Source organism: Oncorhynchus mykiss, chromosome 6 (assembly GCF_013265735.2).
Source record: "Oncorhynchus mykiss isolate Arlee chromosome 6, USDA_OmykA_1.1, whole genome shotgun sequence".
NCBI lineage: Eukaryota > Metazoa > Chordata > Actinopteri > Salmoniformes > Salmonidae > Oncorhynchus > Oncorhynchus mykiss.
In genome coordinates this window covers 86,530,633-86,548,919 of record NC_048570.1, presented here as the reverse complement: position 1 = coordinate 86,548,919, position 18,287 = coordinate 86,530,633, and the positions used below count along the sequence as shown (strand labels likewise).

General features: G+C 41.5%; 1 protein-coding gene across 6 annotated transcripts; it reads right to left on the bottom strand.

The window, feature by feature from the left end:
- Window positions 1-4,415: 4,415 nt before the first annotated feature.
- Window positions 4,416-14,459, bottom strand: LOC110526767 (cytoplasmic polyadenylation element-binding protein 1). Of its 6 annotated transcripts, none has more exons than XM_036981341.1 (12): window positions 14,385-14,459; window positions 13,667-13,838; window positions 11,516-11,746; window positions 9,731-9,963; window positions 9,222-9,486; window positions 9,020-9,133; window positions 8,752-8,856; window positions 8,193-8,329; window positions 7,241-7,439; window positions 6,779-6,873; window positions 6,243-6,323; window positions 4,416-6,037 (listed from the first exon to the last, which is right to left on the bottom strand). In XM_036981341.1, the coding sequence occupies exons 1-12, from the start codon at window positions 14,442-14,444 to the stop codon at window positions 5,927-5,929; spliced, it is 1,803 nt and encodes a 600-aa protein (XP_036837236.1). In that variant the 5' UTR covers window positions 14,445-14,459; the 3' UTR covers window positions 4,416-5,926. The 6 variants fall into 6 exon arrangements, with proteins under 6 accessions (XP_036837236.1, XP_036837237.1, XP_036837238.1 ...); XM_036981342.1 differs by having other exon boundaries at window positions 8,767-8,856; XM_036981343.1 differs by having other exon boundaries at window positions 13,718-13,838.
- Between the last annotated feature and the right edge of the window lie 3,828 nt (window positions 14,460-18,287).

The window sequence follows — 18,287 nt, the reverse complement described above, 5'->3', positions numbered from 1 at the left end:
CCTAAAAAAAAATAAAGTGAACTGGCAAAAGAGTTGAGTCATTCAAAGTCCAGGGCAGTGTGAATAGAGAGAACAGCTATTTTCCCCCAAAAAATCCCCCTCAAGAGTTGACTTTAAAAGAACCGATCTCAGTCCTCTGAAGAGGACTATGTGAAAACACCCTCAGAGGATCCATCTCATTATCTAGAAGAGGATGTGCCTTTCAAACTTAATCCACATTGTTACAGCCTGAATTGAAAGTGTTTCCCCTCATCCATCTACACACTAACTAATAATGACAGTGAAAACATGTCTTTAGAAATGTCTTCACATTTATGTAAGTATTCACACCCCTTTTACGATGACACTCCAAATTGAGCTTCCAATTTCCACAACTTGATTGGAGTCCACCTGTAGCCAATGCAATTGTTTTGACATGATTTATAAAGTAACACCTGTCTGTACAGTATACGGTCCCACAGTTGACAGCGCATGTCAGAGCAGAAACTACCATGAAGTACAAGGAACTGTCCCTAGATCTGGGAGAATTGTGATGAGTCATATCTGGGGAAAGGTATAAAATTATTTATTGTGTTGAAAGTATCCAAGAGCAGTGTACTCCATAATAGAACTACTCAGACTGCGTAGCCGTCCGACCAAACTGAGCAATCGAGCAAGGAGGATCTTGGTCAGTGAGGTAACCAACAACAACACTACAGAGTTCCTTGGCTGAGATGGGAGAACGTCTACAGCACTTGACCAATCTGTGCTTGATGGGAGAGTGGCCAGACAAGTCACTCCTGAGAAAAAGGCACATGAAAGACCGCTCATAAGGCAAAAGACTGGTCTGAGACTACCAATGTAACACTTAGGCCTCAATGCAAAGCTCCAAAACCAGGCACAGCTCTTGTGTAGTCATGGATACCAAGTGATGCCAGGCTTCCCCAAAAATGTATCTTTGCTCTCTGTTTCATCATTTTCCTTCAGTTCACAAGAGGCTGAATATCTCACAGGAGAAAGCATCCTCAAGGTTCACTGTTTTATTGTTCACGTTACTACTTATGTTATGTCATTTGGGTTCTTTCTCTTTTCAATGCAATAGTTTGTTTTCAACTCACTCAATATCGTAAGTCTGAATGCTAGGGGTCTGAGAGATGGCAAAGGTCAAGAGCAAAATGGATTGAAGAGGGGGAAAGAAATACTAGTTACTTTTTTGCACTTGAATAGAGAAACTACAAAAAATCTAACTGCACTCAAAATTAACAATGTTTTGTGTAAGATCCCATTACAATAACATCCTTTGTCAATTCATTTTATGAAAACCTTTACAGCTCTCAATTTCAGGGAGATGGTTGTAAAAGCTACATTTGCCACATTCGGAATTATGTCCCTGTAATTGAGGATGATTTCCACTCAGTTTGCGATTCACCTGTGTCAATTGGAGAAATTAGAGAGGCTCTGAATTCAATGAAAAAAGGGAAATCACCTGGCCCTGATGGTCTGCCAGTTGAATTCTATAGACAGTTTTGGGAGTTACTAGAATACCCGATTTGTAATATGTTTCAAGAATGCATCAAAAGTGGGGAAATGGTCTCCACTATGAAACAGGGCCTTATTTAATTGATTCCGAAGCCCGATGAAGACCCTTTTCTCATTGACAATTTTAGAACAATTACTTTACTAAATATTGATTACAAATTGATTGCTCTGGTTTATGCCAAACGATTAAAGGAATAGATACCATTATAAATGAGACTCAAACAGGATTTATGAAGGGCCGTCACAAAAGCTCTAACATTCGTTTAGCCTTGGACCTTATAGATTATTCAGATGTAATATTTTTTGGGACTTCTGTAAAGCCTTTGACACAATTGAACATGAATCTCTTTTTAGGTCAATTAAAATTTTCACCGAATCCAAAAATGTTATCAAAGTCATTTGCATGTTTACAAAGATATAAATAGTTGTTACTAAACCTTAATGCTTCCAAAAGATTCCATATCAACGTAAGTCTATGACAGGGATGCCCAATTTCACCATTTTTATTCATTTTGGCTGTGGAACTTCTCTATCTCTAGATATTCTGAATAATGCAAATGTATATGGCTTGACCATTTTCAACAAAGAAATCTACATTTCCCAACTGGCTGATGATACTACTCTTTTCTTAAGAGACAAAGACCAGGTCGCCCATGTCCTTAATGCTCTAACAGCATTTTCTATTGCATCGGGATTAAAACTCAATGTTTCTAAATGTGAAATATTTTGTTTGTTTGACTCTGATGATAAAGAAATAGAAAATATGTTATGTGTTAAATATTTAGGAATAAATCTGTCAAAAACACACTTAAACATGAATTTCTCGTCTAAAATGAAATATATTTAATAATTGGCTGAGATCTTTCTGTACTTGGGAGAGTACTTCTGTCCAAGGCAGAGGGACTGTCTCGTTTTGTGTACCGCTCATTGTCTTTATTTGTAAATCCTGCTACTTGTAAAGATATAAGACCTTTGACTTCATCTGGAAAAAATGAGTCTCAAACTAAAAAGAGTCAGTCCTTTCTAATAAAAGAGCTGAAGGCGGTCTGGAAGTGTTGGACTGTGTTGACAAACACTTTCAAGATCAACTGGTGGAAAAGATGTTTGATCAACACTGACTCAATATGGTATTTCATTCCAAATAATGTTTAGTAAGTTGGGAGGTCTTCAATTTTTACTGAAATGTAATTATATTCCTGAAAAATGACCCGCTAAATTGGATAGGTTTCACCAACAAGCTTTAATGGCCTGGAAAATGTGTTTCCCTCAATTTTTCCCCACAAAGCTCTTTTGTGGAATAATTCAGACATAACTGTAAGTCATTGTTCTACCCCAGTTGGCATGAGGAATATTGACTTTGTTCTTGACGTTTTCTGCAACAGGGGTAATATTCTCACAGATGAACAATTTAACATTGAAAGAGTTTCCAATACCTTTGAGTTTATTTCTGTGATCAATGCCGTTCTCAGTGGTCTAACACTAATGAAAACTCATCTTAACTTTGGTAATGATCAAAGTTTATCCAGAACTCAGATTGGAAGGCATGGGCTTGAGAAATCTTGATGCAATAAATATGGAAATCTTCCTTCACAAAACCAACTTACACCGAGAGGAAAATGTCTGGAACATACTTATTCCTGACATTGTCTGGAAAAATGCATGGTTAAGGCCTTAAATATTGTATACCAAACAAAGTTAAGTGCAGTTTAACATTTTACCTAATATCTATCCATGTAATTCTATGATATCCAAATTTGTGGCTATTGATTTCTGCGTTCTGTGAAAAAGGAGAGACTCACTTGTTCTTTGAATGTAAATTTGTCAGGATTTTGGGAAAACCTTGCAAAATACTTATTTACCATTATGAACATTACCCATGTTTTTTAAATGAAGGATATATGTTACTATTGCAATAAGACCATTGAAATGATTGTGAATTTATTTTGTGGCTAAATCTTATACAAAAATTCAAAAATGACACTTTCTTGATTGAATTTAACTATTAAAACATTAACCCTAGTAAAGAATAACATTTTCCTGAATCAAAAGATTCAGTGATTACAATTGCACTAACTGTTTATTTGATATTTTTGTATATTTAGTATTTTTTCATTAATACCTGTGTTCTGTATAATGTAACAATGTAAATTGATGTATTTAATAAATGGGAAAATAGTGTTCCCCAGTGGCTAGCAAGCTAAAATTGGCCATTTTCTAAATTAGCCATGGATGGAGATGGGGCTTGTGGTTTTACTTAATTCTCCGTACATGCCAATGATTATAAACAGTGATTCTGATCCTACCATTAATTCATTAATTGTTGCACCCCTGCAATGAGAGGATTGTAAGTTCAATATGAAGCTAGATGTAGAAGGCTAATGTTAACTAGTGAACGTTGCCCATGAATGGAAGTTAGGCGCGCAACCATATTAGCCAGGTAACCCAGGACAATAAAATAACTTACTGTATGGCAGGGATAGACCGTTTAGCTACGGCATTGGCGTTTCTCTACAAGTACGGTGGGTCAGGTTTTTCTACTGGCATGAACTGAAATCAACCACAGACAGCCACATTTAGCTTACGTTGATAAGACTAAACTTAAGGCAATCATTGTGGTACCTGATGAAGACTGCTTGTCTGTCAAAACGTTGGTTATTAAATGATTGCATTTGAGCTCCTAGTGTGCGGCTCTCCTTCAGCTTGTAATGGCTCATTGTTAATCTACTTGCATCATGAAACAGCTGTAGGGTGGTGATCCGAGGTAAATGATTGCCTTGAAAAAGCACTCCATCCCTTTAAATCTACTTATTTCTACAGTCATATCATCCAAGAGCTATGCACACATTCATGGAAATAACCACAAGATTTTCATTTACAAGTAAGACCAGAAGCAACAGTTAATGCTTAAACACCTTTATTGTGCCCAATCTGAACATTATCCACATCAGTAAGTAGCAGCAAAGAGACCACAGTGAGGTAGACTTTCAAAACTCTAAAAAGCAGCTGGGCTAAGACAAGCTCAGCATGAGTAACTTGATGGGAGGAAAGACACTTAGTCTTTGGCACACAGCTTCATATGCATATATCCAACAGGAACAAGGAAGGCGATGGAGTAAGAAAGCACAGGGAAAGCTGTGTTAGGTCTACTCAAGCTCTTGGTACATTTTTAGCAAAGTGGAAGTTCTACATTCAACAGGAAACAAGCAGCTGTTCATATCCGGGCTCAGGGCCCCTCTGTTGATGTACAAAAACAGTGATTACAAATCACTGCCACCCTCTCCTAAAGTGCAAATTAAAAAGTGCAACAATAAAACTACGTAACTTACAATCAAAACGTCAATGTCCGTTCGTCTCAGTAAAGATCCAGCCAATTGATTGAAAACATGGAAACCCAGTTGAAGCAGTGTCCAGTAACGTTGGGCTTTATGAACTTGCCCAACAATACAAGAAAAGTAATGCTTCAACACCGTAACCTGTGCCCATTCAGTAGAACAGGGGTAAGGCAACCCTGGTCCTGGAGTGCCACAGACACTACATGTTATATATTTTAACCAACCTGGAAGACCAGGTGTGTTGAATTTAGGAAATAATTGAACAGATCAATTGGTCAGGTGTGGTGCCTAGTTGGAACAAAATCCTGCAGACCTTGCGACACTCCAGGAACAGGGTTGCCTACCCCTGCAGTAGAACATCGTAGGGAGAACAAATCTACCACCAGCCCCAGACTAATACTTCAGGGTGAGGAAAAACCAAGGGGAGGGAAAAAAATTAAAAAGCCGCCAGGTAGAATTCGGTTCCAAATTTCCTTGTCATGACTTAAAACCGTTTGTGTACAAATTAGTAAAAAACTGCGTAAAAATGTCTGAAATGCGACTGGTTAAATGAAGCCCAACTCATCTTCCAAAGTAAAAAACACCAGCTGGCTTGCACAGGAAAAACAGTAAGCCAACTGGGGGTGGGGGGGAAGGGGTGGAACTATTTGAAGGCACTGTATGGCATCTACCAACGAAAGGCAATGAGACGTGCATGCTCTCAATATGCAACGCATGTAAAACTAAATCAAAAAACTTAAGGATAAGAAGAAAAAAAATCAAGGCATTTTCATCTACTTCTGAACCCTGGCCTGAATCATCCTCGTCTGGCCACAAGTCAGGGAAACTGCATAAGGAAGTGTGGGGCCCCTGACTATCCCAACAAGGTCACTGTGCATAGTGCCAACGTGAACAACAGCAAAAAGTAGCAAGTGCAGCAGTAGACTTCTCTACAGTGTTTCTCCCCCAGTCCTGGTGGGAGTGCCATGGTGCCCCTGGTGTCGGGGGCAGCTGGACACTCGTGCTCTGCGGACGCCCGCTGTGTGTCCTCACCCGTGAGGTGTGGGGTTCTCCGCCCCCTCGCTGACTCCTCTGCTCTAGCTGGACTCCCTGTTCTTCTGGTTGCGCATCAGGGGCCGGTGGTTGCTCAGAAGGTCCATGGAGTGCTGCCAGTGCCAGCAGGAGCGGCAGTAGTACTTAAAGCAGGCCTGAGGAGAACACAGGTAGTAGTGAGCTTACTGTGCACTGTGGTGAACATACATGTGCCTAAACATTAATACCATAAAACTTCATTTACACAAATGTATGCTTCTTGAATAAGTAGGAGGCCTTAGTGGATAGATGCATACTTGAACATGATTAGACCAGATAGTTGTAATCCTAGCTTCACATCAACCCAACGTCATAACACACCTGGTCCCTGCAGAAGAACGGCCCGGGTTGGCGACTGCACACCTGGCACATGGAGTCCTCCAGGTAGGGGTCGATCTGAACCTGAGGGACATCAGTGCTTATATTCAGACCATTGAGAGAAGGGCAGAATTACCCTTCATTACAATTCAGTGATAATATGCCATAACACTTAAATATAAACACATGTAACGTGTTGGTCCCATGTTTCATGAGCTGAAATAAAGATCAGATGTTTTCCATGCACACAAAAAGATTCTCATTTTGCCCACGTGTTTACATCCCTGTTAGTGAGCATTTCTCCTTCGCAAAGATACTCTTTCAACGCACAAAAATATGGTGGAGATGTGAGGCTTATTTTTTAAAGGTGTCTGACCAGACACATATCTGTATTTCCAGTCATATGAAATTCATAGATTAGGGCCTCATATGAACTGTAACTCAGTAAAATCTTTGAAATTGTTGCATTGATATTTTTTGTTCACTATAGTTGAAAGCAGTCAATGCTGGTCACGTGTTTAAAACCAGACAGCTCTTACCTTCTTTGTAAACTTGGGGGTTTTGATCTCTACAAACGCTGCACACACAGCCTTCAGGTAACTGCGCTGGTTGTTGAAGGTGACGCGCCCAGAACCTGTACATCAGGAGATTAAGGGTTGATACCATTACACCCTCTACAGCACCCAACCAGCCTACAGCACCCAGCCAGCCTACAGCACCCAGCCAGCCTACAATGCAAGGTCAAACCCAGACAGAAAGAGGCTACTTCTTAAAGTCTTTACCTCCAGTTATCACAAAATGCTCTACAGATACCCAGCCGAAAAGTCAAATGGCAAGCAATGCAGAGGCAGTACCTGTCAACGTACATTAATCTTAATGACTGCTGCATTTCAGACAGTTACAGAACACACCCCATAGACATTCACAATAAAGCTACATCAACCAATATAATCCTACAGTCATGGCAAGTCACCGCCAGTCTTTCAACAGTAGTATCTCACCTATCGGGTACTTGTGCTTGTCCGTGTCAATCCCAGCGTACATCACTCCGCCGAACAGGTCATTCATGATGCTGGCCAGGGCCTCTGCGTTGAGCATGCCGTGCAAAGCACCCACAAACACAGTCTTGCTGGGGTCCAGGCGCTGGGAGGGGCAGCGCACATAGTTACTGTCAGAGATCACCCAGGGAATCACCTGCACCTGTGAGATCAGAGAGGAGGAAGTGTCAAGGGGTGTCGAAGTAGTCTAGCAGTGTTTTTCCTTAACATTTCAGATATTAAACGTTTGTGGATATCCTGTTAAAATATTTACCTCCAAGCTCTTTTCCACTAAACCAGTGGTTCTCAGAACCTCTACAGGTGGCCCCCAGAGGTCTCATTTTGTTGCAGCCCTGAACTGGATCATCTAAGCTAACATGGATTTTTTTTATGATTGGCTAAATTATGGTACGGTATGGCTAAAAATGGTAAGACATTTGATTTAAGACTCCCTGAAGTATTAAAACTATTAATACAAATTATTTGATGAAGCATTCCTGCCATTAGTCCATAGAAATGCATTGAATAACAGATCACCTACGTGGGACAGACTCTTCTCTCCCCCCCCAAAAAAGGATGTTTATTCTAAAGGAGTTTCTGTAGAGCTATTTTTTACATGCATTTAACCTCATTTTAGGAACTAAACTATTTCCATATATACTAACTTTTTTTTTTTTACTTGTTCTAGGTACCTTCAGATAAATCTTGAGGCTTGTGGGTGTACATGTTCGAGAGAGGCTCAAATTGTTCAGACACTACAGACAGAAGTTGGCAGATCTCTAGTTTAAAGAAACATTTTGATTGGGATTTGTTTTATTGAAGCTCACACTTGAGAAAAGGGTAGAGAATTTGAACACAGCAGTTTGTCAAAAACCCCAGGCTGCGGTCACTAGGACACACAAGCACCCCCACTCACATCCTTGCAGCGCATCCTGCGGCTGGACATCTTGAAGTAGTATTCTCCGTTCTCCTCAGGGTGGAGCAGGTCCTGGGTGCAGGCCTGGAGCAGCGCACGAACAGACTTCTCGTTCTCAAACACAAGGTAGACGTAGCCTACAGCAGAGCACAGCAGAGCGTCAACACCAGGCGAACTGACACACAGGGAGTTTGCTAGTCTATTAGGGGTCAAGAGAACTAGTATGGTGTATGTGAACAAAGACATGCCAATTAGTGTTGCTCATTGTTTATTCTGAATTGTTAGTGAGTCCTCAAGTGATACGATCCACTCAGACCTCCATTCTGAAGACGGCAAGGTGAGCAGTATTCTCAAACTCTGTCAACATGGTAGACCAAGAAACCCAGAATATTCAACTTCTTGAACAAATCACACATGTTTGTGTACGATAGTGATGGTGGGAACCATTGAATGACCAAGTACACATGTGTCTAAACTCACCATCCCACTGCGTGCCCAATGCCCACCGCTGTGCCACCTTAGAACCATAAGAGTAAATATCCTACCAGCCTGTCATTACCTTTGGGCATATTACCTTTGGGAGGGCAACGAGGATGCTTGCCATCCTTACCGGGCCACTCTACACTCAGAGGGCCGTAGCCACTGAACGTGTTGATCAGACCAGCTGGAGAGAAAAGGGTCAGCAGTCAAAGACCAGTAAAACAGAAAGTGTGCTGTGAACCAATTATATTCAAAATTGTTTAACATTGTTCCTCTCTCCAGCTTTGCGTCTACTAAAATAAGACAAGAGCCAATTTAATGCCATGGAAACAGTGAAGCAGCTGTACCTTCAGTGATATCCCAGGGTACTCCTCCCAGGAAGACCTTGTATGAGTACAGAGGGTTCTTGTTGTTGCGTGGAGGAAGTTGTCCACTCCAGGTGAAGGTGGCTTCATTTACAGCTGAAGGGAAAGTCGAGACTGAGCTGGTTAACAGCAGTAGAACGTGTAGATTCAAAAGAAAGCTGAGTGTGTTAGCATCATCCCATACCGGCTGCCTGCCTGTGCAGACGGGCCTCCCTCTCGATGCTGAAGGGGTCGTCAGGTGTCTCCAGCAGGTCCAGGCTGGGCCATATTGAGGCACCGGGCCAGCGGCGGGACAAGGCCGTGGCAGAGCTGGTGGCGCTGGGCGGTGGGGTGAGAGGGGAGCCGTGGTCCTGGTAGTCCAGTCTGGAGCCCAGAGAGCTCAGCCTCATGGAGTCCTTCTGCATGTTGGACATGAGGAAAGGTAGGGGGGGAGAGATCCTCAGGGAGGACTGGTTGGGAGGAGGGGGTTAGAGATATTCCTTCAGATCATCAGAAAGGTCAGAAATCGCCATAAACTAAAGCAAAACAAAATATGACATGACCTTGATCAACAAACTAAAAGTGTGACCCTAAAAATAACATGAAATCTCAACCATGACAATCATTTGAGTGGAATTTACAGTTACATACATCAATTCAAAAAGCACTTCAAGTTTACAACCATATCCCCCCCCCAAGTACACAGATACTTACGAGCAGGTCCGAGAGGTGGTCTGAGCCGGAGCTGAAGCCGCTGGTTTCAGAGTCTACAGGGCTGCTGGAGCGCGAGTCTAGGAAGCAGCGTGAGTCCAGGCGGCTGGTCATGCGAGCCATGCCGGGGAACTTCTCCAGGAAGTCAGCTGCCGTGCCCATGGGCTCACTGGGGGGGTTATAGCCAAGGGGCTTGCCCAGGATCTGGCCCAGAGGACTGCCCAGCATGTCCAGCACTGAGACCATAGAGTTTTAATCCGATCTTACAACTAGCAGCATCAGAGGCAGAAGCTGAGATAAGGCTATTCAACCAGACCTATCACTTTCCTACCCGTTAATCAATTTCAATCCACAGCTCCCAGATTTGAGAGCATAAAAACCAGCAGATAGTTACATTCATCTGATATGATATTTATGTGACCCATTTGTAATGTGTAGGGAATCCACTGTTGTAGGGCCCACTGTCAAAAACAGGAAAATAATCTGGGAGCCCATTTTTATCTACTAGTTACAAAATGGATGCTTTCAAGTGAGCAAATGTGACTGATAAACCATCAGGTCTTAGCATTGTGGCCATCTGTCCATTCTAGATTAGAGTTCTGCCACACTGCCAGTTTCTTAGACTATGACGAGACGCTCAGCATTTCAGCTGATTAGCCAAACACAGCCATTTTAAAATGCATGACTAAATAGTTTCCATTGAACTCGTGGTACCAAGACGTTGAAAGGAGAGATAATACACCATAAGGCAAAAACCAGAGAACCAGGTTAAAACACTAACATCTTGCTGTAGTTGCTATGCAACATTCCATAATGAAACTATAGGTGTAACGTACAAGTAGTATGGTTACCATCCTACAGCATTAGAACTTCATTGGTTGTAAGGAGCTAGGCAAGCCCCAATCATTGGGCTGATATGACAACGCGGACTGGATCAGCTGACAACCACACCAAATATTTACTGTGGGTCTGTAGCTGTCCCAGTGGGCTGAACATCGAGGCGCCAAGGGAATCTGACTGTACTGGCCCAGTTTAGAAGCCCCAGTCAGGGCAGTGCTGTTAACAAGTTTGTGTCTGGGATTGTATGGATATGTTGTGACGCAATCTCATCACAAGAACTGGGTCAGTACAAAGTGAGATGGGAAGCAACACTGAGTGGAGGCAGGGTAATGTCATTAAGCTAAAACATGGAATGAGATAATCCACAAAACACATAATTATGTACAAGGTGTTTGAGGGAGGTACCTCAACCTCTCATCCTGAGGGGAAATACAGAATTTAAGTCACTTAATTAGGGACACTACTGAATCTGAAAAACAAGTTAAATTGAAGTTCACCCTGTCTGGGGATATAAATAGCAGGTTCACAGACAACGGACAAACTGCCTCATCATTCTCTGCAACAGCCTGATGAAAGATCTAAATCTAGGGATGACAATAGCTCAGTATCACTAAAATACAACAGACCAAACCCAAGAGAAACCTCCAATGCCAACACCTGAACGGAAGTGATTACTGATAACGCAGCATACCATCTCAAAGCCATAGCAAGTTACATTGACACAACGCCACACAAAACCTAACTAGGCTATAGCATTCATTAAATCCAATATGAAGTAGCAGACTAGCAACTAGCAGTCTTTTCCCAGCACATTGGAACAGGTCTTACAGTAGACTAACAGGACAGCCAAAGACTTTATTTTAATGTACTTACAGTCTTTACTTAAACGTACACTTTGTCAACAGTATATTTGAATATTCAATACAAAGGAAGTAATCCAGTACTCACTGGAGGTAGAGCTGGTGTGGGCTTGGGAAGCGGCAGTGGTGTGTGTGTCCGTGTCATGGCTGCTCCAGGGGCGCTCCCAGCCGGACAGGCTAAGGGACTGGAGGCCCAGGCCCAGGTCGTTGACGTCTGGCAGGCCTCTGGAGGAGCCCTCGTGGAGAGAGCTTCCGCTGACACTGCTACTGGGGAAGAGCATCCTGCTGCCTCCTGCAGCCAGCTCCGATTCCTGTAGGTCTGTGGACGAACGAGGAGAGAGAGATGAGCTAATAAACAGTTAAGCACCCTGCATCTGCCCGAGGAAAGAGGACATGAGAAGGGAGGGGGTGTCGAGTGAAATGGCTTCGCTTTCCCAAAAACATAATCTTACTGATAGAAATGAAGTCAGACTGTAGCAACCCTTCCCTGCATGTTGATCAGGTGAACCTGCTGCGACTGTGCCCGTTGCAACTGCCATGCATTTCCATCTGAATCACTGACCGACTTAGCATGTGACCGGACTGCTGATTCACTCGCACCCCCCTGCTAATGACATCAGCTCACCCACCACCCCCCCTTCCGTTTCCTCTAACTGGGTAATGAAAAATTCCTGTTGGAGATATTCTCAGACTCCCCCGGCACAGCGTCTGTCAGCGATGGAGGTGGCAGCCAGCCGCTGCTGCTAATAGTGGCTCTAGCCTAGTTTCCTGAGTGAGCTGGCAGAGAGATGCAGCAGACAGAGGGAGAGAGTCATGAGCAGAGAAGGTGGGGGATCGGCAGAGAGGGGTGTGGTAGTGTTCTAGCTGCAGGGTAGGAGGGGGCACTGAGAGCAGAAATCCCTGGTGTATTGAGCTGGCTGGCTCACCCTCACAGATTTGCCAGTGTCACAGACACACAGAAGCTATAGTCGCAGCAGCTGACTGATCAGAAGTAGGAGGACAGAGTGATTTGCACTGCCAGCTTGCCCCATTGCACTTCAGGGCTGGACAGCATCCAACTGCTATCTACAGTCCTGATTCAGCAACTCAAGGCTGGGCAGAGGAGGGGGGTGGTGGTTGGGTGGAGGAGGATAGGCCATCATTGAAGCTTTGTTTCTAGCTGGATTAATATTCCCAGATTTACAATGCATCATTTACACCCAATCTCAAGGAGGGATGATTGTTGTAACCTTTGTAAAATGTGAAAGTCATAATCATCATTTTTTATGCTGAAACATAACGATTTACAATCATACTAGCCTATGATAAAATCAAAATATGCCTCAAGTCTGGTTACACAGTTGTATGGGAGGTTCATAATAAGGCATGACAAGTTGGTCAAAAACCATTGGTGCCAATTGAGTTGAAGCCATACAAATAAAAGTGTAAGACGTTTTGCAGCCTGGTCTCAGACTAGACGTATCATAGTAAATGTAAATACTGATTGCAAAGAATATTATGTAACGTTTGGTACAGTTACATAAAACCGATCTAATTTAAGGTGGTTGGTCAGGGTGGGCATTTAACATGAACATCTAGCAACCCAAAGGTTGTGAGTTTGAATCTCACTGACAACTTTAGCATTTTGCTTCAACTACTTACTACTTTCCAACTACTTAGCGTGTTAGCTAACCCTTTCACTAACCCTAAAATCATCTATTTTAGATAATTCTTTAACATAACTCGTAATATATAATCCAAAAGAGGTGATGACGAAAAGTAATACACTAAAAAGAGTTTCTCGGATTTACACAGAACACAAAATGCTCTGAGACCAGGGTGCATTTGAGCATTTTCCTTATATTAAGAACTTTGAATATAACAATGTTACAAGTTATAATGCAATTATCTTTTCAATTGATTAGAAACTACAAAGTGGCCACGCTGGGTGGCCCAGTGCATGACTGATTTTAAAAGAAATATATCAGGTTAATACAGAGTAGAATTGCAGTGGCTGAGAGTCTTGGCAAAGACCTCAAGCTCTGGAAAGCTTAGCCTACAAGTGCTGCAATGCTGCAGACGATGCAGCATGAATCAGCTGTTCCCACTATTATGACAGGGCTGTGGTGTAGACTACAAAAAGCCATTAAAAAGGGGAAATTGTATGTTTAGTATGTTAATAGGTTTCCCCCTTTACTGCCATTGAGTACAAGCATAACGATGTGTCATTCCAAAGTGCACGTGCAACGAGAAAGTTTACCGGTCAGGAGCATATCTAGCTTTCCCTTGGTGCCGGATGTGGTGCACACACCAGTAAAATCCAGAGAGTTGCCCAGCATGGTGTTCATTCTACGATATATGTCCGCGTTACTGCAAGTGGACAAGGCCGCAGATTCTGGTGCCCAATTGTCATGGGGTCGAAGTTCGTCTCTCTAGAAATGAGAACAAACTTGTTAAAATATCAGTTTGATGTCATTCAAGTAATGTTTGTTAACATTTGAACATGTTAACATTTGAAGTTAAAATATATGGCTTCGTAAGATACATCGATCACCCTGGATAATACATATTCTAGGTTTATTTTCAGGCCAAAAAGTCTCGATATTGTCTTTTTGTCCATTTTACACAGATTTAGGCCTAAACCTATTAGGCTAGCAGTAGCAGACTACTTTTAATTGTAGCCTAGGCCTATATGCTTTTCATGTGCTACTGTTGTTTGAAAGACAAAAACCATTGAGCGAAAATAAAACTACTCGTTGGTGTTTTTCTTACCAATGAAAACGCCATGGTAGGAAATATCTAACAGAAATGTTTCAAACAACCGCCACTCAAGTCGAGGACATACTTATGAATGTAGTCGGTAGACAATTATCCACATTGATTAGGAAAACGTATGCCTATCCAATCAGGTGATTTGGGCGGTACCATTGCCAAGTACTTTCCCTGCGTTCATAACCAAGTGGGAAGATGGTATTTACCGCATATGGCCAGGCGAGTACACTGCCCCCCTCGCATTGAAGCCGGTGTACCTCATGCATTGTTAGCAGAAAACAGGATTCCCATTATAAGTGAATGGAAAAATGTCAATCTTTGTGGTCAATCTTCGTGTAAATAAACTGTTTTTTCAAAGACAGTCATGGTGCCAAAAATGGCTTCGAATACAACAGATGTATGTCCTTGAACCGAGTATTTTAAAATTTCACATAGAATAAGCTTTATACGGATAATATAGTTGCTAATGGCAGCATCAGGTGTAAGGTCATGTAAGGCGGCCCCAGCAAAATAAATAGTGGGGGTACGCCGTTCCGGTAAAACACGAGCCTACCACCATTAGCGCATGTCAGAGGCATGACAAATTAGTCAATTAGATTTAAAAACGGGTGGTATAGCCTACACACCAAAATGCGATGTGGTTCGATGAGAAGACTGCCATTTTGCCAAGGCAGAGAAGAGTGGCCGACATCGAGACTTGCGCAGACAACTGTGGACACATAAATTCTGTCCTAATGACCATCGCCAAATGTCCTTACCCTTTATGTTGTTTTGTGTAAAATATGTCTCGTTCTATTCACCACTGTTTGGAGGCTGGAAATATGTTGCGAGTGGATGAACGTGTGGAGGTAGCCTAGTAAATGAGCCCTTTGAAGTTATTGATAATCAGATGAAAACATAATGCCTGGTTGTGTTTATGCCACAATAAAAAAAATAGCACATTTTAGAAGTTAAATGACAAATCTTTACGACTTGGCCCATATCGATGATATTGAATTAATATACTTATATGATTAGGACCATGCAAATATGTGTTGCACGCGCAGAGTGTGCACACATGAGGTTCAGTACTGGGAATAAATGTAATCTACTTTCACCCCTGGGCAGCCTGCAGTACCCCGGTTGTCTTCAATTTGATTTCGTCAATGAGAGGGGGCAGCACTGAGCTAGCCTGTAACGTCACTTCCTGGAGTGGCTCAAACTGCGCATGTTATTTCCATGTTCAAAACAACTGGGAACTCGGAATTGGGAAATTGAGCTTTTTCTTCTTTTTTTTTTTATTAACAACAAATCAGTACAGAAAGTACATGAGGGAACACAAGTATATGTAGATTATATACAATGGACAATCGAGCTAGGGGGTACAATATCACATTACAATTACACAAGGACCTTAAGGGACATACATACACTTGCAATTCTAACAGCTTTTTTGTTAGTAGAGTATTTAACTGTCTTTAAATACAGTTCAATTTATTTTTGTAGGGTAAGATAATGTGGTTTTTTGTTTGTAAATATACATTTGTGTATATGAAATTTGGCCAAAAGAATAATGAAATTAATTACATAAAAATGTTTCAGCTTATTTCTATTGTATGTAAAGAATCCAAGCAGTACATCTCTCCACAATAGTGTAAAATCTTCATAAATGTGTTCAATTATAAATCTACTGATGTCTTGCCACAGTTTTCTTACATGAATAAAATGCCCAAAAAAGATGCAACACTGTTTCTGGGTGGTCATTACAAAAGGAGCAATTTGAGTTGATGTTTTCCTTAAACTTCTTCATATAGTGGTTGGCAGGATAATATTTATGAATAATTTTAAAGGAAACTTCTTAATTTTGTTAACAAGTAGGCATGACATAAGGTATATAGATACAACATCCTGCTGAAACAAGGTATCGTATCGCTCTGTTGTTGAATGGAACAAAAGAGAAACAAATCTTTCCTACTGATGAGTCAACAGGGTCAATAGAAGGTAGGCTCTGAGGGTCAGGTCTTGACATGTTCCTGAATAACAGAGCAACACCTGGGGGAATGGCATCTAAAACAATTGCAAAATCTTTAGGTGTTACAGGGACCTTGTAAAGTGATAAGAATTCCTTATAACTGAGTAGAAGACGCTCTGCATTTACCAGTTGGCTCACCAATAGGATATTATTTCGGAACCAATATTCTAAATATAAATAAGTATTTTTATACAATATATTTCTATTATTCTATATATAATATCTGTGTGGTGAAAATTGTTTATAAATGAAGGACCATGACAAGAAAACCTTCCGAAGCACATGAATGCGGCCAACTAGTATTTACTACTTCACAACGGGAAATTATCACCTTCCCACTTGGTTATGAACACAGCATTTGACTGGCGTTTTTCACGCGTGAATGCTGGAATGAAACAGTTGCAACCTATAGGAATGTGCTGAAATAAATTAGTAAACGTGTTGCACATGAATGTGACAGGTAGCCTAGCGGTTAAGAGCGTTGAGCCCGTAACCGAAAGGTCGCTGGTTCGAATCCCTGAACTAACTAAGGAAAATATATCAATGTTCTCTTAGCAAGGCACGTAACCCCCAATTGCTCATTTAAATTTGTTCAATTACTAAAACGTTACATATCATCAACTATCAAACTCCCTCATTGTAATTTGATACGTTTTAAATGTAAGAGCACGGCAACATTTGCTCACTTGCACTTCAGTCACCATGTGACCCCTGGCATGATAATTAATGCAACGTTCCTTTTTAGGTCAGTTGATATGCAATTCCATGAAAAATGTCGTATTTCTAGCACAGTCAAAAAACGTAAATGTCCACATATAATTATTTAAACTAAATTATGTATAATTGATATCCATTTTAAATTGATATTGTAAAGCTACTTTTTTTGTAATGAAATAATGTTACTATCGTTTTATTAGCCTATAGCAACACCTTGTAGCCTACAACTTGGCCCATAGGTATGTTTTGACCATAATAACCCGTATCTAATGCAATATTTTACAGAACTAAAGAAGTATCCTCGTCCAGTTAATAAGTAAGGGATAATCAACGAGGGACTATGCATTCTATGGAAAATGTAAAGCGACGCGGAAGGTGTGTTCCACGACGGCGCAAGCGGAATGGAACTAAGTTTCCATGGAGATGCATTCTTATCCAGAGAACGCACAGATACCCTCGTTGATTATCTGTCACTTAACTGGTCAAGATGTAGCTCCAAACCAGATCTGGTTCATACTACCCGACCTATGTACCTGACCCTGCGTTTAGGACGAGGATACTTATTTAGTTCTGTTCGGTAAACTAGTGCATTAGATACGGTCTACTATGGTCAGGACACAACTAGGGGCCAAGTTCTGAAGTTGTACAAGGTGTGTTGCTAGGCAAATAAAATGATAGTGACATTATTTTGTGTAGTATGTTCATTTGCAGGTAGAAATGTGTTCAACATCCAGTGAAGTAGCTAGCAAGTTTACTAGATAGCTACGTCTGTTCTCTAGCTAACCAAACCATCAGTCCTAGCTTGCTATTATGAAAATCAATTTCAACAATGCCAGTCATGTTTTCAATTTGACTTTTGCTTTTAAAAGCAGCTCAAACATAGAACATGTAAAAAATATACTATAGTCATTGAATTATACCATGCTGATATACTGTGCATTATTATGGGAAATAATTCACACTCTAGAAGGCCCTTCAAGACAGTCAGAAAGGAGTATTCAACAATGCCATGGTATTACAGTTATTATAAACTGGGCGGTTCGAGCTCTGAATGCTGCAAGCTGTGGTATATCAGACCGTATACTATGGGTATGATAAACATTTATATATACTGCTCTAATTACATTGGTAACCAGTTTAAAATAGCAATAAGGCACCTCGGGGCGTTTGTGATATATGGACGATGTATTACGGCTAAGTGCTGTGTCCTAGCACTCTGCGTTACGTCGTGCGTAAGAACAGCCCTTATCCGTGGTATATTAGCCATATACCACACCCCCGCCAATGTCAAGTTCAAAAGTTCAAATCCCCTTGTAGTAAGGTTCCCAAAGCACACACATCCCTGGGTCACTCGTCTTTTCAGTTCGCTGCAGCTAGCGAC

Coding starts and splice junctions, on each gene's coding strand:
- LOC110526767 (XM_036981341.1), bottom strand. CDS start 14,444: ATGCATGAGGTACACCGGCTTCAATGCGAGGGGGGCAGTGTACTCGCC. Junction 9,487..9,730: donor ACCACCTCTCGGACCTGCTC/GTAAGTATCTGT, acceptor CCTCCCAACCAG/TCCTCCCTGAGGATCTCTCC. Junction 9,134..9,221: donor TCTGCACAGGCAGGCAGCCG/GTATGGGATGAT, acceptor CTTTCCCTTCAG/CTGTAAATGAAGCCACCTTC.